This window comes from Macaca mulatta, chromosome 8 (genome assembly GCF_049350105.2).
Source record: "Macaca mulatta isolate MMU2019108-1 chromosome 8, T2T-MMU8v2.0, whole genome shotgun sequence".
Lineage (NCBI taxonomy): Eukaryota > Metazoa > Chordata > Mammalia > Primates > Cercopithecidae > Macaca > Macaca mulatta.
The window spans coordinates 27,205,485-27,233,154 of NC_133413.1; the positions used below are offsets into that span (position 1 = coordinate 27,205,485).

Below are 27,670 nucleotides of genomic sequence, written 5' to 3' on the forward strand. Positions count from 1 at the left end.
AGCCGGCCCAGCGAGGAAACGGCTGCGGTAGGGACGGAGTGATTGGGTAAGAGCCAGCTCTTCGCTCTGTTAGGATTGGTTGAATGAGTCTTTTCGAAGTTTGCAGCATCCAATAGAAAGGTGGGAGGCGGAGTTAAAGCGCTAACAGAAGCGTTACTCCGCGAGACTCTCCTGGAAAGTAGTCCCCGCGGTCACAGGTCAGTAGTAGGTGTCTGTGGTCGGCGGGTTGACTGCAGCTCGCGGTGGCCCCACTCCGAGCCCAGGAAGTCACTGGGAGGGCTCGGAGTGTGCGCAGACCAGAGAAAGGGGCGGTAGCGGAGTGATTCGTAGAGTAAGTTCGGCATCGAGGGGCGGGGCCGGGAATTTGAATCGGGCGGCGGGCGGAGGAGGCGGCCGGGCGGAGCGAAAGACAGGGACTGCGCGGGGTGTGAGTCCGAGTCGGCCTCAGGGACCCTGGACTCCTTGTTCGGAGAGCGGTTCCCGGCTACGGGTGCTTTGCCAGCAGAGCCCTTCCGGACAGAGGAGCCGGGGTCTGGAAGCAGCGACCTACGCGAAGCTCGCCTGCCTCGGGGCTCTGAGATTAAGCCTATCTGCCTGGCGGGCCTTCAGGTGCGGCGTGAGAGGTAGGATTGCAGCCACCCTGCCATGGGGCTGCTTCTCCGGGGCGTTTTTATGGCGTTTGTTCGGCTTACCCTGCAGCACAGAGTTAGTACTCCTCTCAGGAGCTGCTCTGGGTGACCAGGGGTGCATCCGGACCTGCTGAGACAATTTCTGGAAATGGACGGAGCTGCGTCTTGAGACGGGTACCCTTATGATTCAGGTCTTCACTTCGGTTGAAAAGCCATGGCTTATCCTTTGGGGTCTGCTTTGGTGCCTGAACAGCAGTTTCCTCCATTTCTTTCTGTTTAATTTGGCCTTAAAAGTACGCGCTTTGAGTAGAAGAATGGTTAGCACAGGCTGGGAAGGGTATTGGGGCTGAGTGGGAGGGAAGTGGAGTTGGTTAACAGGTACAAAAACATAGAATGAATAAGATCTAGTATTTGCTAGCACAACAGGGTGACGGTCCATAATTTAATTGTGCATTTAAAAATAACAAAGTGTAATTGGATTGTTTTTAACAAAAAGGATAAATATTTGAGATGATGGCTACCTCATTTACTTTGATTTGATTATTACGACTTGCATGCGTGTATCAAAATATTTCACGTACCCCATAAATATATACATCTACTGTATACCCACAGAAATTAAAATAAAAAATGGAACCTGCGACGTGTGTTTCTATGCCAGTATGGACTGTATTACAATTCAGTCTTGAATGAGGTTTGTGATCAAATCACATTCATCTTGCTGGTGGGGTTATTTTTCATTGTTTCTCTTCACCTCTTAGATGGATGCCAATTCAAAAGACAAGCCCCCTGAAACCAAGGAGTCTGCAATGAATAATGCTGGTATGTGATGATCTGCTGCCTCCTTGGGAAGTTAAAGGTTTAGACAGAGAGTTGTCCTCACCCCTACAATATGTCGTGCGTTTCAGGAAATGCGTCTTTCATTTTGGGAACTGGGAAGATTATGACTCCTCAGAAGCATGCCGAATTACCTCCTAATCCTTGCACACCAGATACTTTTAAATCCCCTTTGAACTTTTCCACAGTAACCGTAGAGCAATTGGGAATTACACCTGAAAGCTTTGTTAGGAACTCTACAGGTAAGAAAAGTTGTCATTCTCTTGTAATGCTTTTCAAGTTTAAACATAACTTTAATGTAATTCAGCTTTATTTGTTTATATGTACTGTCATATTATTTTAGGTCCTAAATTGCCTACTCTGCACACTCGCTTCTTCAGGGAGACTTCTGTGCTCGTGCATGGCTCATTTAGCATAGCAGGGATCACAGAATTGCAAGGCACCCAGCATGATAATGTTCTGAAGTCAGAGTCGTGCTTAATGCCAGTACTAGAAAAAAATGTGTGTGAGTCACTTTTTGACCTGTCACATGGGATGCAGGAGGGTGTTTGATATGAATAGTAATACTACATTTTGTTTTCATTTATGGCAAAAATAAGAGAAAGTTTAAGAGCAATTAAGAAAATATAATACTGAAAGATCAGGATGTACCTCCTTTAAAAATCACAAACAGGGCTGGGCACAGTGGCTCATGCTTGTAATCCCAGCACTTTGGGAGGCCGAGGCAGGCAGATAACCAGAGGTCAAGAGTTCAAGACCAGCCTGACCAACATAGAGAAATCTTGTCTCTACTAAAAATACAAAATTAGTCGGGCGTGGTGGCGCATGCCTGTATTCCCAGCTACTCAGGAGTTTGAGGCAGGAGAATCGCTTGAACCTGGGAGGCGGAGGTTACTGTGCGCTGAGATCGCACCATTGCACTCCAGCCTGGGCAACAAGAGTGAAACTCTGTCTCAAAAAAAAAAAAAAAAACAGAAGATTGATTCCAGCTAATGTCCTTCAAGCAGTAGAAATGAAGTTTACCAGTGAAGTCTGACTTAGATGGAAAAGAAGGAAATACTATATGAGAATGGAATTGGATCAGAGAATAGGTTTTAGAGTTGGAGGATAATGGAAGTCTTGAACATCACAGGGCACTAGACCAGGTAATACATAAGACAAGGTACAAGTGGCATGCCACCCTAACTTGCATTCTCAAGAACATGACTCTTAGACTTTTAAAAAGCCGGATTCATTTTGTGTGCTTAGGCATATGTCCAAAATTCAGGATAGTACCAATGGTAGGTATCAGAAAGAAACCAATCATCTTGAAGAATTAAGAACCTGAGACTGCATGTACCTAGGTGGAGATCTTACCTTTCAGTTGTTGGGGATAAAACTGACTTATTTAGAAAAAGAAAAATCCTGAGTCAAAAGCAAAAGCCATCTGTGTGTAGGAAATATGAAACGAAAATGAAAACTTAAAACGTGTTCATGTATTTATTCCACAACTTTTAATAACTGTTCTATGTACCAGGCACTGTTTTAGAAGCATGGACTAAGTCAGCAGACAAAACAGATTCCTCTTCCACTGACTGTGTATGAACGACTCTGCCAGTAACTCTCTACTGAGCTTTCTGTAGCACACGTTTATCATGTTTTCTCTCTCAGGCTGGTACATCACACGTATTGGACGTGGTTACTGATGATTGCCTTGTTTTGTTCCAATTTGTAAGAGAGTTTCATTACAGGAAAGTCATCATCCTACCTTAAAAAGTCCAGACGACGTTCTGCAGTCGGTGCTCGGGGCTCTCCTGAAACAAACCATCTGATTCGTTTCATCGCTCGGCAGCAAAATATAAAGAATGCTAGGAAATCTCCTTTGGCACAAGATTCTCCTTCCCAGGTATGATTTTCTTCTGAGTTCTGTTGTGAATTCTGTTATGAAGCTTTTGTGCTGTCTTTACACCTTCTAGTGCATCTGCTCTGTTTCAAACCTGGAGAGAGATTTTCTCTGTGTTTTAGAGAACATGCAGTTAGCGGCTGGCCGCGGTGGCTCACGCCTATAATCCCAGTACTCTTGGGAGGCGGAGGGAGGCAGATAACTTGAGGTCAGGAGTTCGAGACCAGCCTGGCCAACATGGTGAAACCCCATCTCTACTAAAAATACGAAAATTAGCCGGGTGTGGTGGCAGGTGCCTGTAATTCCAGCTACTCAGGAGGCTGAGGCACGAGAATTGCTTGAACCTGGGAGGCAGAGGTTGCACTGAGCCAAGATTATGCCACTGTATTTCAGTCTGGGCGACAGAGTGAGACTGTCTCAAAAAAAAAAAAAAAAAACAATGCATAAATGATGCTGTTGACCATGGGTAATTTTTCTTTGTTTTGTTTTAGAGACGATCTCAGTCGCCCAGGCTAGAGTGCAGTGGTACAATCATAGCTCCCTGTAGCAATGAGCTCCTGGGCTTAAGGAATCCTCCCACTTTAGCTTTCCAAGTAGCTGGAACTATAGGCATGTGCCACAGCAATGGACTAATTTAAAAAAATTTTTTTTGTAGAGATGGGGCCTCACTGTGTTGCCCAGGCTTGTTTTGAACTCCTGACCTTAAGCACTCGCTATCAAAGTGCTGGGGTTACAGGTGTGTGCCACAGTGCCTAACCCAAACAAGGGTATTTTAAGAGTTGTGAGACCCTGGATAGAAATAGCTTTCTAGAGGAGCTTTCTATTTTATTTCACAATTTTTTTTTCTAGTTAAGATCTAGTTTTCTATGAGGTGAGGCACTATTAGCTTTTTAAGAGCTTATCTCTAAGTTTCTAATTTTTTCATGACTACTGTGTGTTGATGTATAGGGGCAAGGGTCTCCAGGGACAAAATGTATTTAGGACAGCCTTGTGGAGAGGAGCAGCTTATTTACCTGCTGATGGGGGTGTATTTAACTATTTTTTCAAATTTTTATTTAAATAATACCTGCCCCTAAAAAGTCAGATACAGTCTTGTGTTACATAGTGACATGTTGCTCAATGAAGGACTAAATATACAATGGTGGTCTCATAAGATAATAATGGAGCTGAAAAATTTCTAAGGCCTGGTGATGTGGCTTACGTAACATCGTAAAACAATGCATTGCTCACGTGTTTGTGGTGATGCTGGTGCAAAGAGTTCTACACTGCTGCCAGTTATCTACAAAAGGTTATCTACAATACATAATACTTGATAGTGATAATGAATGACTGTTCCTGGTTTATGTATTTACCATAGACTTTGTATCATTAATTTAAAGTGTACTCCTTCTCTGATTTAAAAAAAAAAAAGGACCTTAATGTAGTACGTGTGTCGTGCTGGCAGCAGCCTCACATGTTCTCCCTAATCCATTGGCTATCCCACAGAGCAGTTAAGGAGAGGTACTAATTTAAAGTAGAAACCGAATCATTCACCCAGCTGCTCAAAGTCTTCCCATGGCCTCTTGCGATCCCTTGAATTAAACCCATACCCCTTCCTGATGCCTTTGTATGCCCACTCTGGTCTCTCCCCATCTCCTTCCACTCAAAGGGCATGCTGGCCTTTCTGCCCCATTCTGTTTCCACTTGGGGCCTTGGCCCTTGTTCTTGGAGAGTACCTCCCTCCTGTGACAACTTCCCTTAGACCACTTTCTCATTGTTTTGCCTTCAACTCAGATTTTACTAAAGATAGAGGTCTGTCCTGATTCTAGCTAAACCAGCACTTTTAGGGACTCAGCCACATTACTGATTTTTCTTCTCAATAGCACCTCTTGTACCTGTAACTACATTTATATGTTTTCAGAATTTCACTCTAGACAGTAATTTCCCTGGCCGGATATGGTGGCTCACACTGTAATCCCAGCACTTTGAGAAGCAAAGGAGGGAGGATCATTTGAAGCCAGGAGTTTGAGACCAGCCTGGGCAATATGACAAAACTCTGTCTCTACAAAAAAAAATTTTTAATTAGCTGGATGTGGTGGCACATGCCTGTGGTCCAAGCTATTTGAGAGGCTGAAGTTGGAGGATCGTTTGAGCCCAAGACACCAAGGCTGCATTGAGCTGTGATTGTGCCACTGCACTCCAGCCTGGCTGATGGAGCAAGACCCTGTCTCAAAAAAAAATGAAGTAATTTTCCCTAGATCCCAACCCCCTCAAACAGTTTGTGGTACATGGAAGGAAGGTTGTTGACTAACCGACACAATTCCTAAGACAAAAACCTCAAAAAAGCAGTGCATTTTAAATGTTTCATTTGCTTTATATGTAAACATTGTTCTCCTTCTCCAGTAGAATATAGAGAAAAAACTATTTTGACTAGAGACACTTACCATTTTTTTTAAAGTAGCATTTCAAAGGTGCTGCATGTTCCTAGGATATTAAACCTGCCCCTACCATGTTCAAATATGAGTATAGAAAAAGCATGTTCAAAGTAAACTGTATGAATTTGAGATCATCTTTTCCCTATTGTTCTATTAGATGAGTTGAGCACAAGCCTTTTATGAATATTATTGCTGTTTATGTCATGAACGTTTATGTCATCAAGCATATTTCAATGTAAAATGTTTTCTTACTATATAATAGAGAATTTGCTTTATACTTAACCAGGAAGAGAATCAAATGTGTGAACAGATCACCATCAAACCTGGCTTCACAATATGAACTGCTTTTTCTCTCTATGATATATATATTTTTTCTGAGACCAAGTTTTATTCTGTTGCCCAGCCTGAAGTACAGTGGCGTGATCTCGACTCATTGCAACCTCTACCTCCCAGGTTCAAGTGATTCTTCCACCTCAGCCTCCCACATAGCTGGGATTACAGGCACGCACCACCATGCCTGGTTAATTTTTGTATTTTTAGTAGAGACGGGGTTTCACCATGTTAGCCAGACTGGTCTCGAACTCCTGACCTCAAGTGATCCTCCCACCTTGGCCTCCCAAAATGCTGGGATTACATGCATGAGCCACCATGCCCGGCCTACTGTGTATGATATCTTAAAGGGAGGTAATTTTTACTTCACTTTTTGCCCATTAGTATAATTTTTAAAAATTGCCACAAACTTTGTGTCAGTGGAAATGTTAGTAGTGCAAGTAATAAAAAAAAAAATTTAGAGAGAGAACTTCATTTGTAATTTATTTTTTATGTAAACGGAACTCTCAATTTTTATATTACTTGCCTTTATCTGGCACTTCTATCCCTACTAGTATAGATTTCATTTTATCAGTCTCTGGCTAGAACCCTGCTAACGGGGTTTCCATAGAGCTTCTGTGCTTATACCGTCTAACTTTGTATTTTAAGAGAATGGCTGGCTTTCAACCCTACAAAGTAAATATCCTCCAGTTCCCATACAATCAGGAAAATTAACTGGGAAGAGCCAAAAAAGAGAGCAAGGCAAATGTGGTATCTGAGTATGTATGGAACTTCTGTATCTCGTTCTGGCCCCTGGGCTGGAGGGCATGTGTAGAGCGGTGCTGAGTAGAAAGAGCTTGGACTGAAGTAGGTATGCTGAGACTTACCTGTGACACAGGCACCATGCAGATGGCTTCCTTTGGATACATCCAGCACAACACTTGGTAAAAATTACAAACAGGTTCCTCCTGTCCCTTTTTGTTGCACCATCCCAGAGCGCAATGTTTTCTTGGCACCCTCCATCTGCTCTTAGGCTGGCCTCTCAACATTTTTGTGCTAAACTTCTTTATTCAAACTGAAAATGTGTAATTCCAGGGTAAAGGAGCTCTGCCACACTAACTCCTTACCTCTGATCTTCAAAAAGCGTATGTGTACTGTATTTAATTTTGGATTCAAAGGCTGTAGGCCTAGAATATAGAAAGTATGAATTGATTATAATACTTGTTATATATTTTGTACTTTCACAGGGCAGCCCTGCACTGTATCGAAATGTTAACTCTTTAAGAGAGCGAATATCGGCCTTCCAGTCAGCTTTTCACTCCATAAAGGAAAACGAGAAAATGACCGACTGTCCAGAATTCTCAGAGGCAGGAAGAGAGTCCGAGATGACAGACTTGAGTGAGTAGAGATAATTCGTTCAGTTTTGACTTCAGTATTTATAAAGACAAGCTTCTGAGATATGAAATTATTTAGTGTGAAACCATTCTTTTCAGAACACAGTTATATTTATGAAATGAGACTAACATTAAAAATTTGGGGCATTTCACACAAAAATATGGATTTCTGGTTTCTCTTGGAAAAAAAAATCTGGCATCAGGCATTCCTAATCCTACATTTCCACATGGTTGCAATTAAATTTTAAGTTTTAAAATGTCAGAGATAATTAGCTCATTTCACCTTTACTATAGAGCTTTTGGCAATTTTGAGTTTACAAATCTTGATTTTTACAGGATTATTATTAAGCTTGGCAAGCATTTAATACATGAAATAAATTCATATAAATTTTATATGAGTACCAAACACCCAACCTTGATGTTAAAAGCAAATATATCCAGCCAGGCGCAGTGGCTTATGCCTGTAATTCCAGCACTTTGGGAGGCTGAGGAGGGAGGATCACTTGGGGTCAGGAATTCGAGACCAGCCTGGCCAACATGGTGAAACCCTGTCTCGACTAAAAATACAAAAATTAAGCAGGCGTGGTGGCACATGCCTGTAATCCCGGCTACTGGGGAGGCTGAGGCAGGAGAATTGCTTGAACCCGGGAGGTAGAGGTTGCGGTGATCCCAGATCGTGCCATTGCACTCTAGCCTGGGCAAAGAAGTGAGACTCACTTTCAAAAAAAACAAAAAACAACAAAAAAAAACCACACACACAAGTATATCCAATCTGATAATCTGCTATGTTCTTTAACTCTTAGATTGTAATTTATTTGGTTGTTTTTTCAGGTTTTTTTTTTTTTCTCTCCAATCACCAAGCATTTCAGACACCAGAATGTGACAAAATCTTGGTCTTACTGTAATCATTATAACCATTCTCTGGTACTTTACACGCTAAGGTTCCAAATGAGTTTGTTTTGAATTCTTGAACCATCTTTAAGTGCAATTTCAACACCACCCATGAGGATTGCTCTGTTAGCCCAAGACAAGTCCCCCTCATCTGTCTCTAGAGTGCGTGACCCGTTCAGATGTACCGATTTATATTTGTAGTTTGTGACTCACTTATTGTTTCAGTTTTTTCCTGGGTCTTAAAAATTTATTTACATCATTATAATTCTGCAGACAATTCCTTTTTTTTAAGCTAGAAAAAACTGAGGCACATTGTGATTGTCTGTTTCATAAAGTCATACAGAGTATTGGAACATAACCACATCTTTTAAAATAACAGGTGTCGTCATACATTTAAAAAGCGTAAGGTACCATATTAGACATGTGAAAGTATTTTAGTATATCTTATCTTTTCAATAGGCATGTTTTCTTTCCTTTCAGTTAGATTTATTGTTTTGGAATAAAAAAGTGTGCTAGATTTTTCTTTTCATTGATAATTTAGACTCAAGCACTAGATTTTACTAAAATTATTATGATGCACAATAGCCGGGCATGGTGGCTCATGCCTGTAATCCCAGCACTTTGGGAGGCTGAAGTGGGTGGATCACCTGAGGTCAGGAGTTCAGACCAGCCTGACCAACGTGGTGAAACCCCGTCTGTACTAAATATACAAAGATTAGCCGGGCGTGGTGGCGTGAGCCTGTAATCCCAGCTACTCAGGAGACAGAGGCAAGAGAATCACTTGAACCCAGGAGGTGGAGGTTGCAGTGAGCTGATCCAGCCTGGGTGACAAGAGTGAAACTCCGTCTCAAAAAAAAAAAAAAAAAAAGAAAGAAATATATATATTATATATATGAAAACATTTATGCCTGTGTTGTTTTGTTTTTGTTTTGTGTTTATAGCCAGAAAGGAAGGCCTCAACGTGTGCCAGCAGTCTGGGTTCCCTGCAGTGTTGTCCTCCAAACGTCGGAGAATATCCTATCAGAGAGACTCTGATGAAAATCTAACAGATGCTAAAGGAAAAGTAACTGGTCTCCAGATACTCAGTATTGATACAGACAGAGCATGTGCAGTTGAAACTTCTGCAGATCTTTCTGAGGTAATTCACTTACTTTACGCATAGGAAAATGAAGTTTTGGTTTTCTCCATAGGCAGTTTTAACGCTGTCAGTGCCATTCTTCAATTTTAGTACCTTGTTCTGCCCTGTACTGGATGTGTGTGTGTGTGTGTGTGTGTGTGTGTGTGTGTGTGTGTGTGTGTGTGTGTGTGTGTGTGTGTGTCCGTCCTGTGGTAGCTGGGTGTGTGTGTGTGTGTGTGTGTCCGTCCTGTGGTAGCTGGGTGTGTGTGTGTGTGTGTGTGTGTGTGTGTGTGTGTGTGTGTGTGTGTGTCCGTCCTGTGGTAGCTGGGTGTGTGTGTGTGTGTGTGTGTCCGTCCTGTGGTAGCTGGGTGTGTGTGTGTGTGTGTGTGTGTGTGTCCTTTGGTAGCTGGGTGTGTGTGTGTGTGTGTGTGTGTCCTACCCGTTAATTTCGTGGTTGTTGGTATTTATCGCTTATTAGAGACAGTTTGGATAGCGATCTCACTTTTGACTACTAACCTTACAAAGAGAATAAGCCCTGGGGTCTTCTGTGTGTGAGGTATTCTAGAGGGTGATACTCTAAGAAGGGAGGAAGTTACAGTCCTGCCCTCAGGCAGTATTTTTTCTACTGGGGAGCAGGGTATAAGCAGATGCCTTCTATGTGGGGTGTACTCCACAGGCCTGGGAGTCTTGCACTTATGCCTGCCCCTGACTGCTTTCCTTCTGATGGAAATCAGGGTGCCATTCAGCAATTTCTCCTTTGCTCTGCTCACTTCTTTCAAGTAGCTGTAGGGATTTTTGTGGCTTACAACTACCTAAACCCTGTCAAGACGATCAAAAGGTGATATTAGGAGAAAAGGAATACTACTGAAGATCAGCTGACCTGTGTGCACATGTGAACAGGGAGCTCGTCTTTCCTGACGGGCTTTTCTTGCTTCATGCTCCTAGTTCTGGTTTGACACACTAGCTCCTCATGTCCTTTGTGAGAGGAGACACCTAACACCATTACAGTTGGAACTCTTTCTGCACCTTCTCTATCACTTAGATCCAGTGCTCGTCCTATTCGTTTTACATGGACTGGCAGAACAAAGATTTGATAGTTATTAGAGATTCTTCAGGCTCCAGTGGGTTTCCTTTGTATTTCAGTCACCTGTAATCTCGGCTCCCTCCACCCTGTTCAGGTTGTTATGAAATCCCCACCGAACAGAAGCAAGAGTAATTGTTTGTTATCAGAACTTTGATTAATTGTTTGAACATACATCATGATTCAGATATTATTTCTGAATTAATGTGGCTGTGTTTTCTATCCTAGCCTTTAATGTTTTTCATATCCCAGTTATTGATTTCATTTGGCATTTGATAATTATATAAACTTTATTTTGAGAATTTTCTCTAAACAATTGCAGATGATACAACTCTCTAGGCTATAACAACAAAAATATGTCCTTTAAACTTTTCCTGGGGAATTAAAAGTTGATTTGTCAGATGTTTAGGATGCAGTTAGTATGGATACTTCATTGTTAGATCCTGTACACTTTGAGTTTATGAGATAATGAAGGTGACTGATTGAACATCAGATTTCCAGGTAATCCATAATGTTTACTCAAATCTTTAAAAAGACATTAGTAGTACTGTAATTAATAAAATGTAATACTCTTTCCATTTTTCCCCAAGAAATCGTCTAAATGTGGTTCAATACAGTCTGGAGTTTTAGTTGAAGAGTCTCTTCCCCTTTCAGAGCTCACAGAGACTTCAAATGGTAAGTAATCTTTTCTTAGTACATGGCCAGTTTCCCGATTCATAGACATTTATGATTAGTGTACCTGTTTGCTAAAATTTGGGGGAAATGAAATTGCTTCCTACTTTTTAGGAGCTCATGGCCTAGTAGAGATGCTTCCGAATTCTTTTTATATGAGAGATATTCTCTTTTTTAAGCTACCTTCAATAAGAATTAGTGAAGTATTTCCAAACTCATGGAATTTAGTATAAAGAGGTAGCACCTATGAACATATTAACAAGTATTCTTTGTTAGAGAAACCCTACTTGTAATAATTTTATTTGTTTTTAAACATGTAAAAAGAGTTTTACCAGAATGTAAAAATCATTCTTTCTCAAAATCAGTATGCTTGTACTGAGTGAAGTGAACATTACTAGCAAGGGTTTAGCTTGACTTTTTTTTTTTTTTGAGATGGAGTCTCGCTCTGCCGCCCAGGCTGGAGTACAGTGGCCGGATCTCAGCTCACTGCAAGCTCCGCCTCCTGGGTTCACGCCATTCTCCTGCCTCAGCCTCCCGAGTAGCTGGGACTACAGGCGCCCGCCACCTCGCCCAGCTAGTTTTTTTGTATTTTTTAGTAGAGACGGGTTTCACCGTGTTAGCCAGGATGGTCTCGATCTCCTGACCTCATGATCCGCCTGTCTCAGCCTCCCAAAGTGCTGGGATTACAGGCTTGAGCCACCGCACCCGGCCGCTTGATTTTTTTTTCTACTTAGATCTTTAAAGTAAAACTCTTATGGGCATATAATTGGATCTTGTGTTTTTTTAATCCATTCTGATAATTTATTGTAATTGGAATATTTCATCTATTAACTTCAGGTAATTACTTAACGTGGTTTTATTCACATCTGTCATTTTATCATATGTTTTCTATTCCTAATTATTGCTCTGTAATCTTTCATAGTCTGTTTAATTGATATTATACAGTATCACATAAAATACAGAAACTACAAACTCTGCAGATCAATTTCCTCTCCTTTCCAGCCATGGCTTTTATGATCCTTTACAGATATACATTTATTTCATTATAAGCCCCACAAGATGTTGTTTTTGGATTAAACAGTTATATGTGCTTTTTTTTTCTTTTTTTTTAAGGCAGTTTCTTACTCTCTTGCCCAGGCTGGAGGGCAGTGGTGCAGTCGCGGCTCATTGCAACCTCCCCCTTCCAGGTTCAAGCCATTCTTGTGTTTTAGCCTCCTGAGTAGCTGGGATTACAGGTGTACACCACCGTGCCCAGCTAATTTTTATGTTTTTAGTAGAGATGGGGTTTTGCCATATTGGCCAGGCTGGGCTTCAACTCCTTGCCTTCAGCAATCCACCTGTCTTGGCCTCCTAAAGTCCTGGGATTACAGGCGTGAGCCACTGTGCCCAGCCAAAACAGTTGTATGTGCTTTAAATAGGTTAAGAGGGGAAAAATAGTCTTTTATATTTACCCAGATACACCATTTCTTATGTTCTTCATTTTTTCCTAAAGATCTGAGTTTCTCTGTCTTATTTTCCTTCAACCTGAAAAAGAACTTCTTTAGCAATTTTGTAGTGAGCATCTACTCTGACTTTGAATTTTAATCATAAGATAAATAGGTGGATGTGCGCCTGCATGGTCCCCCTGCATAGGGCAAGGTTGTGAGTTTGTTACCACAATAGAATAAGGTGTTCTTGCCTTCAACAGTTTCTTTTTTTCTTCTTCTTATTTTTGAGATGGACTCTCGCTCTGTTGCCCAGGCTGGAGTGCAATGGCGCAATCTCGTCTCACTGCAACCTCTGCCTCCTGGGTTCAAGCAATTCTCTGCTTCAGCCTCCTGAGTAGCTAGAATTACAGGCACCTGCCACCATGCCCAGCTAATTTTTTTGTGTTTTCAGTTGAAACGGGGTTTCACCATCTTGGCCAGGCTGGTCTTGAACTGCTGACCTCATGATCCACGTCTTGGCCTCCCAAAGTGCTGGGATTACAGGCATGAGCCACTGTGCCCGGCCCAATGGTTTCTTAACAATTCTTTTTGCTTTGCTCTTATGGGACTTTGCGTAGGAGTGACAGATTCTCTGTGACAGTGATTATAGATTGTATGAAGTGTGGTGATTAACAGTTGTCATCGTACTAAACACCTCACTCTACAATGTGAAATGTTGAAATCACACAGGCCAAAATTTTATTTAGGCGTGCCATGAAGCCGTGCTCGGAAATACTGTAATTAGACAGGGAAGACTAGATCTACCATAGTAGATGGGGCCTTGATGAAAGGAGTCTGGTGTTGATTTCTGTATTTTAAACTCTGTTGTTTTTTGGTGGCACCCCAGACAGTGCACCTTCAGGAAGAATAAAAAGATGTTCTAAGATGGAATCAAATGTCCCTTGTTAAGGGGGAGCTTAGGGAGACCTGCATGGCACCTCCGATCTCCTTTACCCCGTCTGCTTCCTCTGTTTTACCTATGTAGCCAGAAATCCAACTCAGTGACTCTGCCTGCCTTCTCTGCACCTGCCCCAGAGCTGCTAATATTTGGTATGCTGATAGCCTCAATTTTTTTTTTTTTTAACCTCAAATGGCTCTGTGCTGTTTCTTTTTTTTTCTTTTTTTCTTTTTTTTTTTTTTTTTGAGATGGAGTCTTGCTGTGTCACCCAGGCTGGAGTGCAGTGGCGCGGTCTCAACTCACTGTAACCTCCACTTCCTGGGTTCAAGCCATTCTCCTACCTCAGCCTCCCGAGTAGCTGGGATTACAGGCACTCGCCACCATGCCCGGCTAATTTTTGTATTATTGTAGAAATGGGATTTCACCATGTTGGCCAGGCTGATCTTGAACTCCTGATCACAGGTGATCTGCCCGCCTTGGCCTCCCAAAGGGGTGGGATTACAGGTGTGAGCCACCGCTCCCAGCCCATCTGTGCTGTTTCTTAATCAATCCACACACTTTCACACCTTATTTTTCTCTTAAAATATCCAACACTCCTTCCTTTATTTCTTTTTAAAATTTAGATACATATAATTTATGTTTTCAACAGATAATTTTATAGTGTATGTGTCATGTAATTGTTTTGTTTTTCTTAAATGTATTACTATTATTTTTGAATGACAAGCCATAACTGTACATATTTATGGGGAACAATATGATATTTTGATATATTTATACAATGTGGCATGATTAAATCAGGCTAATTAACATGTCCCTCACTTCACTTACCTGTCTTTTTTTTTTTTTTATGGTGAGACATTTAAAAATTATTCTCTTAGTTATTTGGAAATATATAATACACTAATATTGACTATAGACATTGTTGTGTAATAGATCTCAAAACTGATTCCACTTGTCTATCTGAGACCTTGTATTCTTTGATCAACAACTCCCCATTTCCTTCCTCACCACTTCTACAGCCTCTGGTAACCACTATTCAACTCTTTACTTCTATAAATTCAACTTTGTTAGATTCCTCATATACATGAAATCATGTGGTTTTTGTCTTTTGTGCCTGGCTTGTTTCACTTAGCAAAATCTCTTCCAGATTCATCCATGTTGTTGCAAATGAGAGTCTCCTCGCTTTTAGGGTTAAATAGTATTCTGCTGTGTGTATATACAATGTTTTCTTTGTCCATTCACCCATTAATGGACGCTTTTCATTGACGAGAATGATGTTAGCGACAGGTTTGTCACGTATGACCTTTACTGTGTTGAAGAACATTCTGTTCCTAATCTGAGAATTTTTATTGTGATACTGTGTTCAATTTTGTCAAATGCTTTTTCTCTATCTATTGAGGTGATCATATGGTTTTTAATCTTTGTTTTCATTTTCCAAGAGTGTTTATTAAAATAGGCAGTAATCAGTACATTTACATCATATGAGCAGTTATTCAAAATCAGCCCTTCCAGGAGAGGGGCTACATCTCAGTTTTCCTGTCTATATAATAAAATGCCAAAAGTACTTCCCTAAAGTACAAAGGCATTTCCTTAGTAGTCTTGGTACCAGTAACAGAATATGATTACTAAACATCTCTAACGTGGTTTTCATTACAAAGAAACATGTTTCACATAAGAGCTTCATAATACCCAGAGACAGAATTTGTGCGTGCTTAAAATTTGAAGCCAGGCTATTTCTGATATATATTTTTTCATTTCTTCCAGTTTTTTATTTTTATAAATATGCATGCAGTTTCCTACCAGTTTAAAACACACACACAAAACACTGCTCAGAGCACCACGAATGCCTTACAGTAGCTTATTTGAGACTATAATCGTAATTCATGGAGGGGATTACTAATTTCTATTATGATTTGCTCCTTTCCCCAAATCTCAGCAATTGTCAGATACAAAAAAGGTTTCTGGGCAGAGGGCCAAAGAATAATTATGAATAATTTCACAATGATCTGCTTAAGGAAACATAAATGGTTTCTTAATGGTGATCATATGACTTTTATTTTTCATCATCTTTATGTCATGTATCACATAGATTTGGATATGTTGAACCATCCTTGCATCCGAGGGATAAATCTAATTTGATCATGGTGAATGATTCTTTTAATGTGTTCCTGAATTAGGTTTGCTAATATTTTGTGGAGGATTTTTGCATCTTTGTTCACCAGGGATATTGGTGTATAATTTTCTTATATGTAGCAGGGTAGTGCTAACCTTATAAAATGACAAGGAAGTATTTGCAAGTATTTTCTCTACTTTTTTTTTTTTTAAGTGTTTGGGAAAACTTGTCAGTTCTTTAAATGTTTGATGGAAGTCAGCAATAAAGCCATCTGGTCCTGGGCTTTTCTTTTGGTGGGAGATTTTTATTACTAAATCAGTCGTCATCTTACTCATTATTGGTCTTTTGAGATTTTCTATTTGTTCATGATCCATTTCTTTTACCCAATTTGTTGGCATTTAATTATTCATAGTAGTTTCTTGTGATCGTTTGTATTTTGGAGTCAAGTTCTCTGGTTGCTTCCTGTGCTCTGAAGTCGAATGATATTGCTAGCTGTCCTCCACGGTCTAGTAAGATCACTGGCTGGACTCTGCCTTAGTCAGGTAGAGCTGCTCTCTGGGCTCTGTGATTGTCTGTGATTTGGCAGAGTTGCAGGTTGTCTTCCTTGGCTGGTCAGTACTATTGTTTAGAATCTGTAGTTGGGCAGAACCAGGTGATGGGCTCTGAGGCTGCTTGAGGTTGTTGCTTGGCCCCATAGGGTGGGCAGGGCCTGAGGCTGTACTCCACAGATGTGTGTGGATTTCGGCTTGCCTCCCAGCCCAGGGTAGGGTTAAGCAGAGCACTGAGGTTTGGTAGAGTCACTTCTCTGCAGCTGGGGTCGATCAGGGACAGATGCTCCTTCCACAGGTAATCACTGACACCACCTGGCTTGGGGAACACTTAGTGACGGCAGAAGGGCTTAGTTTGATCACCTTTCCACTGCTAGGATTGGGTAGGCCCAGATGTACCTTTCATGGGTAATTGCTGACCTACAGTTGCTCCCCTTAAGCTAAAGTCCAAACTCTGAAACTTTTTGAGTGCCAGCATGACACTCAAAGGAGATGGTTATTGGAGCATCTCTGGATTTTCAGGTTAGAGATGCTTGACTGGTAAGCAGAATGCAAATATTTAGGCCGGGTGTAGTAGCTCACACCTGTAATCCCAGCACTTTGGGAGGCTGAGGCAGGCAGATCACAAGGTCAGGAGTTCGAGACCAGCCTGACCAATATAGTGAAATCCTGTCTCTACTAAAAATACAAAAATTAGCCGGGCATGGTGGCGCCTGCCTGTAATACCAGCTACTCAGGAGGCTGAGGCAGGAGAATTGCTTGAATCTGGGAGGCGGAGGTTGCAGTGAGCTGAGATTGCGCCGCTGCACTGGAGCCTGTGTGACAGAGCGAGACTTCATCTCAAAAAAATAAATAAATAAAATAAAAAATGCAAATATTTAATTGCAAGCACCAGAACTTAGTTGGCTCACATCTTTACAGCTAGGGGCCAGATATTTCCTCTGTGGGCAATCGCTGACCTACAGTTGCCTCTGGACCTGGGGAAGACCTGATGGGAGCACCCAGGCTGTGTGGGGAAGCTGGACAGGGATTTGAACCACTAACCATGTTTCCTGCAGCTTAATACCGCTGGCTGGTTTCTCTGGTGTGGCATCTCTGTTAGCTGGAATGCAGGAAACCACCAAAATTTGCTCTCTGGTGGCTGTGATCCCCATCCCTCATTCTTTGTTTTTATCTGACCCCCAGTGGTCCAGCCTTGCCAGTACTCCCAGTGTTTCCTGGGGGGCGAGACAAGAATGCAGCGCCTGTGAAGGATCCCAGAACGGTTGGGAAGCCAAATGTCTGCCTCTCACTTACCCTTCCCACTGTAGAAACTGTGGGTCCAGGGGAATTCTCTGTGTGTGGCACTGTGCCAGTTGGGAGAAGGGCAGCACAGTCAAACAGAACAGTTTCTTACCACTTGTTTGTGGCTTTTCTCCATTCTGGGGTCCAAGGAGGTGTCTCAACCTCACTCCCAAATTCTGGTATATTCAGGATGTTATTTTTGCCTGCAGACAGTTGCTCATTAGATTTCTCTGGGAACAGGAATGAAGCCACAGAACTCTTATTCCACTATCTCCCCCATGTCACTCCAGTATTTTTGTTTTATATCGAAGTACATATATGTAAGGAATTAGATATAATTCAGATTTAACTGGGCCCCTGCATCTTTATTTGCCAAATCTGGCAGCTCTACTCATGAGTGATCTGAGAGAAAGTTCCCTGGTAGCCTTTTGCAGTTCCTTGCTTCCTGTACCATTGAGAAAATAAGAGATGTTGGGAGCAAGGTCTTGGGCCTCTCACCCCTGAGCCCTCCTGCATCTCTGTATGTGTGTATCTACCTTCGCTCCTCTTTCAAAAGGGTCTCGATGTTCTTACCTAGGGCCAGCCTCTTTTTTTTTTTTGAGATGGAGTCTCACTCTGTCGCTCAGGCTGGAGTGCAGCGGTGCGGCCTCAGCTCACTACAACCTCTGCCTCCTGGGTTCAAGTGATTCTCTTGCCTCAGCCCTCCTGAGTAGCTGGGACTACAGGCACAAGCCACCACGCCTGGCTAATTTTTGTATTTTTAGTAGAGACACTGTCTCACCATGTTGGCCAGTCCGGTCTCAAACTCCTAATCTCTGGTAATCTGCCCACCTTGGCCTCCCAAAGTGCTGGAATTACAGACATGAGCCACCATGCCTGGCCTCCACCCTCTTTTTTATGGACTGATTCCCATTGCTCCTTCTCTTTCCAAGGACTTTGTGTCTGAGTTGTCCCCTCTCTTTTCTGAATTGTTAACTTTTCTTATTCAGCTACAAGATGCTGTAAAATATCCCATCTTAAACTTCCCTTTGCCCCAGGATTCCCTTCTAGCCAGAACACCATTTCTTTACTCTCCTTTAGGCAAAACTTTTAAGAGAAGGCCGCACTCTGTCTCCTTGCCTCCCATTCTCTCTTGATCCAGCTCCAAATAGGCCTTGTTGACCAACCATCTCCTGGCTGCCATCCCAGTGGTAGTCAGTCTCAACACATTGGTCTCCTTGATGTCTTAGCAGCCCTATGGACAGATATAGACATCTATAACCAGGCCCTCCTGTGAGAAGTGTTTTCCTCACTGGGTTTCAGGATGTCATTCTCATTTTCCCGTGTATCACTGACCATTTCCTCTTTGTGTATTTTCTTTGCTCCTCTTCTTCCATCCTGACCTTCAAATATTTGAATGCCCCCCGACCTTTGCGTTCAGTGCTTGGACCTTTTTTCTCTATATACAGGTTGAGCATCCCTAAGCCAAAAATCCAAACTATAAAACTTTTTTTTTTTTTTTTTTTTTGAGACAGAGTCTCGCTCTGTCGCCCAGGCTGGAGTACAGTGGCGTAATCTCTGCTCACTGCAAGCTGCGCCGCCTCCCGGGTTCACACCATTCTCCTGCCTCAGCCTCCCGAGAAGCTGGGACTACAGGCGCCCGCCACCATGCCCAGCTAATTTTTTTTTTGTATTTTTAGTAGAGACGGGGTTTCACCGTGTTTGCCAGGATGGTCTCGATCTCCTGACCTCGTGATCCACCCGCCTTGGCCTCCCAAAGTGCTGGGATTACAGGCGTGAGCCACCGCGCCCGGCCAACTATGAAACTTTTTGAGTGCAGACATGACACGCAAAGGAGATGGTTAGTAGAGCATTTCTGGGTTTTCAGGTTAGAGATGCTTGACCGGTAAGTAGAATGCAAATATTTCAAAATCTGAAAAAAAAATTATAATCTGAAACACTTCTGATTCTAAGCATTTGGATAAAAGATACCCAATGTGCACTCTTTCTAGGTGACTTCAGACATTATCACATGCTGTTGACTTCAAATTAAAATAGCTGCCCGTGGTCTTTTCCCGGAACTCTTGAATTAAGTCCCCAGCTCCCTTTCATGACCTTCACTTGAATGCCTAATAAACATCTCAAACTGAACATAGTCCAATAGGTCTTGATTATTTTTTCCTTCACGAACCCGCTCATCTCTGTTTTCTTCATCTTAGTAAATGACACTCTCATTCACCTCATTGCTGTATCTCAAAATTGGACTTAACTTGATACCTCTCTTTTTCTTTTCCCTTTTTTTTTTCTCTTAAGTCAGAGTCTTTGCTGTGTCACCCAGGCTGGAGTGCAGTGTGGTGTGATCTTGGCTCACTGCAGCCTCAACCTTCTGGGCTCAAGGAGTCCTCCCACCTCAGCCTTCCTAGTAGCTGGGACCACAGGTGCGCACCACCATGCCCAGCTAATTTTTTTTTTTTGGTAGATATAGGATCCTACTATGTTGCCCAGGCTGGTCGCCAACTCCTGGGCTCAAGCGATCCTTCCATTCCACCTCAGTCTCCCAAAGTGCTGGGATTACAGGTGTGAGCCACTGCACCCAACTGATACCTCTCTTTTTCAAATGAAACTTGTTATCACATTGACAAATGCTGTTGGGTCTTCAAAATATGTCAAATGTCCACCCCCTTCTCACCTTTTGCATTCCTATCAGTGTGGTCCAGGCCATCACCATCTCCTGCCTGGATTGTTTTATATGTCCTCTGAAGTTGTCCTGCTTCCCCTCTTTCCCCAGTCCCCTGTTACAGTTTTTCACACAGTAGCCAGAACACTGGTTTTAAAATGTAAGTCAGTCACAGTATCTCACTGCCCTCCTCAAAATCTTTTATCAACTTCCTGTTATACTTAGAGAAGTAGCCAAAGAACATATTATTTCTACTAGGCCTTCCCTGGCCTGGTTCTGAACCATTGCTCTGAACTTATTTCTCAGCTCTCTTGTCCATGCCCCCTGTTCCAGCCACAGCAGCCTTGCTGGGCCTCTGCTATGCCAGGTACATCTTTACCTCAGGTCTTTGCACTTGGCTTTGTGTGCATAGTGTCCATTCCTAAATCTGTGTGTGGTTCACCTCGTTCTATTCAGGTGTCTGCTCAGGAGCTCTCTGTTTACCCAAAGCAGTAGCACTTCCTTCCAGCTTATCATACTGTATTCCTCTCTTGCTACATTATTTTCTTTAATAGCATATATTAACTACTTGTTGTGTGTGTGTATATATATATATATATTTAGCTTTTTATTTGAAATAACTAAATTTGTTATCTAGTTGTAAGAAATAATATAAAGAAATCCAGTATTCCCTTCACCTAGTCTCCCCCAGTAGTGACATGTTGCATAGCTACAATATATTAATATCACAACCAGGAAATGGACATTGCTACAATCCACCAACTTGTTTTCAGATTTCACCAGTTTTACATGCACACACTTTTGTGTATGTTTAGTCCATGTGGTTTTATCACGTGTGGATTCATGTGAGCACTGCAGCCAAGCCACAGCGTGCGGTTCTGTCCTGAGGATCCTCATGTTACTCTTCATAGCCACCACTCCTTCCCTCTCCCTCCTTCCTGCTGTGAGATATTATAATCCCTGCTTATTCCGTGCTGGTTGATGGAGTGTGCTCGTCTTTACTTCTTCAGCACCCAGAGGAGTGCCTGCCACATCGTGTATTTCTTAAATGGATCACTTAATCATAAGGCAACGTTCTCCTGTGGGAAGAATTTGGGAAGAAAAGCCATGCCTATTTGGGGCACATGCAGTGTGTTTGTAGTTTGGTGTGATGATCTTTCTCTTCTCGTTCCTGCCACCCTCGAATGTTGACATGCCTGTGACTCTAGCAATAAAATTGCTTATTAGTCAGTGCTTGGCTCAGATTAGTTTTTATGGTCCAAGTAGTAGGTGTCATGAGTAGAAGCACACTAATAGCTTATAGCTGATTCATGATACCTTCTTTCAAACTCTGACTCAGAGATTTCCTGGGGAGCCAAATCCCCATACCCACTTTACCCTTCATAGTCATATTTGAGGTAAAAACTGACCAATGCTGCTTCTTTACCTCCTTTTTTCTTTCCAAATGAAATCCCAGACGTTACTGCCTAATCAGGTTATATTAGGTTTGAATTTCTTCATAGCACGTTATTATCTTTGCAAATACACAATATATTTTTGGTCTAGAACAAACAGATTTAAGAGATCTTCCACCTCTCAAGTTTACATGTTTATCTTGAAGCACTGAAGGTTGCTGACTGTGTAGTGGGCAAAGGATCAAGCGATGCCGTTTCGCCTGACATGTTCACAGCAGAAGTGAGCTCAGACGCAGTCCCTGATGTCAGGTCACCAGCTACTCCAGCGGGCAGGAGGGACCTTTCCACCCCTAAGACCTTTGTACTTCGTTCTGTACTGAAGAAACCCTCTGTTAAGATGTGTCTAGAGAGCTTACAGGTAAGAAGAGAGTTAAATTTCCTAAAGCAAATGAATAAAAATGCATTTTCGTTCAAAGTAATACCCTTGAAATGTCATATTTCATACTAGTTTAAAAGAAAATGTCTTACCTGTCTTATTGTGAATTTTTTTCCTTATCTTTTCTTATTGACAACACTGTGTAGTTTCTTTTTGTTCTTATTTTTTAAAAATTAAATATAGTGTATAGTATGCAGAATTTAATATAAGTAGACTGTAGTTTATAAAGGGTCATAATCTTACATAATCTTATTGCACTAACATTATTGATTTATATAATTATATAAGTGATATTGATTACTTAATCATAATTAATGTGTCAGTCTGTTAAACTGATTATTCCTCCCAAAATATTTGGTCTTAAAAGTACCTCTTATAGCCATCCTTTTTTCTCTAAGCCCACTCAATGTGAGGAAAGAGGAAGTTGATAGGAACTAGCTGGCATTTATTGAGTAGTTTCTATTGATAGTTCTGGCATATATATACAGCAGTAGTGCTCCCAGAAAGGTATAGGACCTGTTTGACATACACTTAGGCTTGTAGGTTGTTAAGTGAACCCAGATAAGTCTGCTGTTAAAATCCGTGACAGGCTGTCAGTCCATGAGAGGTTGAGAGCATAGCCTCAGGAGTCAAAATGCCAAGTTTCAGATCTTGACTTGGAAACGTAGTCACTGAGCAAATTATTTGACCTTTCTGTGCCTGGTTTCCTTATCTATAAAAATGTAAAGTTAGTAACTACTTTTCGAGTAATTTGAGCATTAAATGGGATACTATAAAATCACCACGAGTGTCTGGCACCTCAGAAATACAAATCTTTTTTTCAAACGATAAACATTTTAACATACAAGTATGCCTACAAGCCTATTCTGATCTGTTCTGAAGCCAAAAGGAACTAAATTACCTTCTATTTACGTGGATCATTGATGGTCAGTTGCTATTTATAAAGCTTTAATAATTTTGGTTAAAGAGCTGATTTGTGGCCAGGTACAATAGCTCACACCTGTAATCCCCTGACTTTGGAAGGCCAAGACTGAAGGATCGCTTGAGCCCAGGAGTTTGAGACCAGTCTGGGCCAAAAAAAAAAGCTGGTTTGGATCTGTAATACACACAGCGCTGTTTGTTCATATCTTCTCCTCAAAAAGACAACATCTGAATGATCCGTGGAACTCTTATTTTATAACAATATGACACAGCAAGTATTAAGTTTTGTCATTAGAATCATATGAAAACACAACTGGCCGGACGTAGTGTCTCACGCCTGTAATCCCAGCACTTTGGGAGGCCAAGGCAGGTGGATCACGAGATCAGGAGATAGAGACCGTCCTGGCTGACACAGTGAAACCCTGTCTCTACTAAAAATACAAAAAATTAGCCAGGCGTGGTGGCAGGCGCCTGTAGTCCCAGCTACTCAAGAGGCTGGGGCAGGAGAATGGCTTGAACCTGGGAGGCAGAGCTTGCAGTGAGCCAAGATTGGGCCACTGCACTCCAGCCTGGGCAACAGAGTGAGACTCCGTCTCAAAAAAAAAGGAAAACAAAACATTTACAACTAATGATCTTTATACTAAGATGGCAAAAATTGGGAGGCATATAAATTGTGAGTTGTTTGCTGACTTTTCTGATTGTTTTAGTTAAAAATAAATCTAAAAGTAAACATGAGCTTTGTTGTATAAGTTAACTTATTTTGCAGTATTTGGTATGTGCATTTTCCTGGTCAGAAAAATGAACTGACTTGAGAGACAGATGAAGGAGGTTTATTTGGGGCAAGATTATTTCTTAGAGCAGGTACTGTTCTTAGAATTGGATGTACAGGAGAAAATGAGGAATTCTTGATAACAAGGACTGGTCAGAGGTTTAGGTTGAGGCTAGACGAGTAGGTGGTGATTAAGAGGGAACTTTGATCCAGTCTGTAGGCCTGGCTGTCTCCTGCTGAGCTCCAGGGGCCCTGTGTTTAGGCTTGTTCTGTCTTTTTCTATGGGGCTTACAATATCCCTTCCTTCCTAACTTGCCTACACTGTAATCTTCATTTGGAGAAACACACAGGGACAACTGCTACCTTCTTTCGTTGTTTCTTCTTCAAGAATATAGTAACGTAAAAAGATTTAAATACCAGGAATAGGTGTGGTTCGCATGTTTAAAAGATAGAACACGATGTTATACCATTTAACTGTTGGCTTTTTTCTTATTTTAGTGCAATTCTTCTATCTCAGATCATTTATATAGTTTTCCTCATCTGACACCATATATGGTACATGTAGCCTTCAAATCCATTGGTTCTGCATCCATGGATTAAACCAACCACAGATCAAAAATTATCAGGGAAAAAAAGTCACAAAACACATAAAAACAATAACATATAACAGCATCATACCATACATATTAACAACACCATATATCAATGCCATTTAAAAGTATTCTTTTAGGTTGGGCACAGTGGCTCATAGCTGTAATCCCAGCACTTTGGGAGGCTGAGGCACACGGATTGCTTGAGCTCATGGGTTCGAGACCAGCCTGGGCAACATGGCGAAACCTCATCTCTGCAGAAAAATACAGAAATTAGCTGGGTGTGGTAGTGCGCACTTGTAGTCCCAGCTACTCGGGAGGCTGAGATGGGAGAATGGCTTGAGCCTGGGAGACAGGTTGCAGTGACCTGAGATTGCACCATTGCACTCCAGCCTGGGTGATAGAGCCAGACCTTGTCTCAAAAATAAATAAATAAATAAAAAGTATTCTTTTACATGACATTTAACATTGTATTAGATATTATAAGTAGTATTTAAAGTGTACGGGAGGATGTGTTCAAGTTGTATGAAAATACGGGCCATTTTATAAAAGGGACTTGAGCATCCGTGGATTTTGGTATCATAGGGGGCCCTAAAACGAATCTCCCATAGATACCAAGCGATAACCATATGCTTTTATTCTAGCTACTCATGTTTTCCTTAACTTTATTTGCTAGATCAAACATTGAATGAATTTGATCCACGTTTATTGATTCCTGTGCTTCAATTTTGCCCTGAAATGCCGTGTTCTAAAGTGGTATGTAGGGGACATAGTTATGATTTGTGCCTGATATCATGGTTTTGAGCCAGGACAGTTACTGAAAATAAAGGTAATCTTTCATACAGGAGTATCTATCTGCAGCTGACAGAGAATTTCAAAACTGCCGTTTTTAATGATGACATCTATGTATTTCTATATGTAAAATGATTCATTGATGTTTATTCTGTTTAGGAACACTGTAACAACCTCTGTGATGATGATGGGACTCATCCCAGCTTAATCTCAAATCTCCCAAACTGTTGCAAAGATAAAGAAGCAGGTAAGAAATTCATACTTGTTTTTAAGCTTGAGGATATCATTTTCTTGTTAATAAACCTGGTATAATATATGAAATTTTCAATGCCTTAATGTTTCTGAAATAACACTTGAATGAAGAACAGTTGAAAGGGATAGAATCTCCTTGGAGAGCCTCAGAATTGGTGTGTCCATTTCATGGATCCATTTTTACTTAGTGGTGGGATTTGTAAGAGAATTTATATTTCAATTTTATAAACGTTTAAGATATGCACATTTTTACTTGGAAATCTGTTACCATATTTTAATTGGAAATGTGCTTATCTTCTCCATTTTGAATTTGCTCTACCAACAATTATTTTGTAGCTTTACTAGCTATTATACAAATAATAGCTGAATATAATCACATTAAAAGATTCTAGTATATGCCTTTTAGATAAGAAATATAGCTTAATTTTTAAGTTACTCTCATTTATTATCTAATTATAAAAGACGAAGAAAATTTTGAAGCACCAGCCTTTCTAAATATGAGGAAGAGGAAGAGAGTTACTTTTGGAGAGGACTTAAGCCCGGAAGTGTTTGATGAATCTTTGCCAGCAAATACTCCATTGCGTAAAGGAGGAACACCTGTTTGTAAAAAGGACTTCGATGGTCTCAGTTCCCTGCTGCTTGAGCAGTCATCTGTTCCTGAACCATTACCTCAACCAGATTTTGATGACAAGGGGGAGAATCTTGTAAGTGTGAAAAGCATGGAACAGCCGGGCGCGGTGGCTCAAGCCTGTAATCCCAGCACTTTGGGAGGCCAAGATGGGCGGATCACGAGGTCAGGAGATCGAGACCATCCTGGCTATCATGGTGAAACCCCGTCTCTACTAAAAATTACAAAAAACTAGCCGGGTGAGGTGGCGGGCACCTGTAGTCCCAGCTACTCGGGAGGCTGAGGCAGGAGAATGGCGTAAACCCGGGAGGCGGAGCTTGCAGTGAGCTGAGATCCGGCCACTGCATTCCAGCCTGGGCGACAGAGTGAGACTCCGTCTCAAAAAAAAAAAAAAAAGAAAAGCATGGAACAAACTTGCCTGTATTTTCATCGAGCTTCACCTGCTTTGCATGAGCAATCACTATGCTTTGAAATAATGAGATACACTAAATGATATGCCATGGTTTAAATTAATCTATTTTGTATGTAGGTTTTTGTGAATTTTTCCCCATTACAAATAATACTTCCCTGACTCCTTGTACATATTGAACAGATTTATACCAATGAATTTAACAACTCAGGTAAACTGGATACATTCCTTGGAAGACAAACTACCAAAGCTCCCTAAAGGTGAAATAAATAACCTCAGTAGCCCTATATCAACTTAAGACATTTAAATTTTAGTTAAACCTTCCCACAAATAAAACTCTAGGTACAGATGATTTTTTTTTTTTTTTTTTTGAGGTAGGGTCTTACTCTGTCACCCAAGCTGGAGTGCAGTGGTGTGATCATGGCTCACTGCAGCCTCAACCTCCCAGGCTCAAGCTATCCTTCTGTATCCTTCCATCTTAGCCTCCCAGGTAGCTGGGACTATGGGCACACATCACCATGCCTGGCTAGTTTTTGATGATTTTACTGATGAGTACTACCAAACATTTGAGCAAGTTAAAATACTAATTCTACACAAGTTTTTCCACAAATTGAAGGAGTAGGTTAATTGATGTCAGCATTGTGATTTCAGCATTAACCTGGTGCTAAAATCAGACAGGCATTGCAAGAGAAGAAAACTACAGTTCAGTATCCTTGTAAACATAGCAATATATAAAAAGATAAAATACATCATAACCATGTGAGATTTAGCCTTGGGCTGCAAAGTTGTGTTATGTTTGAAAAACAATCAGTGTAATTCGCCTTGTTAAGAAACTAAGACAGAAATATGGTCATCTGAGTAGATGCAGAAAAAGCATTTAACAAAATCTAGTATCCATTTCTCATTTAAAAAACAAAACCTCTGAGCAAAATGGTAATAAAAGAGAATTTCTTCAAAGTGACAAATGTTGTCTATGCAAAACCAACAGTTAATGTCTTACCAGCAATTATGTGGAAAAGATTTGCTATCTGTATTTATATTGCCATCTTACCCTGGAATTTCCTGAGTAATGTTATAACATTAGATTGTGTTTATGAATGAATTTTTAAATTTTCTTTATAGGAGTTAGAAATTTAGCAGCAGATCATTATGTGTACTTTTGCTTATAAATTTTCTTAATAGTTTGATGGATTGCAGTTAGTAAACCTTCAATTGCAAACATGATTGGTAAGTGATATACATATATTTTTCTATTCAATATATTTGTTTTGCTTTGACTTTTAGAATC

General features: G+C 41.1%; 1 protein-coding gene across 5 annotated transcripts in view; it reads left to right on the forward strand.

Annotated features, from left to right (window-relative positions):
- CDCA2 (cell division cycle associated 2) overlaps positions 1-27,670 on the forward strand; it is a 50,524-nt gene continuing 22,854 nt past the window's right edge. The window contains exons 1-11 of one of the 5 annotated variants that reach the window (XM_077943279.1): positions 1-197; positions 506-623; positions 1,391-1,451; positions 1,538-1,708; positions 3,197-3,351; positions 7,319-7,469; positions 9,298-9,494; positions 11,145-11,229; positions 21,792-22,003; positions 25,253-25,340; positions 25,808-26,049. In XM_077943279.1, coding sequence (XP_077799405.1) covers positions 1,391-1,451; positions 1,538-1,708; positions 3,197-3,351; positions 7,319-7,469; positions 9,298-9,494; positions 11,145-11,229; positions 21,792-22,003; positions 25,253-25,340; positions 25,808-26,049 — 1,362 coding nt within the window. In that variant the 5' untranslated portion in view covers positions 1-197; positions 506-623. Of the gene's footprint in view, positions 332-358; positions 624-1,390; positions 1,452-1,537; positions 1,709-3,196; positions 3,352-7,318; positions 7,470-9,297; positions 9,495-11,144; positions 11,230-21,791; positions 22,004-25,252; positions 25,341-25,807; positions 26,050-27,670 lie in introns of those variants that run through there. The other 4 variants (XM_077943278.1, XM_077943280.1, XM_077943277.1 and 1 more) reach the window with 4 other exon arrangements.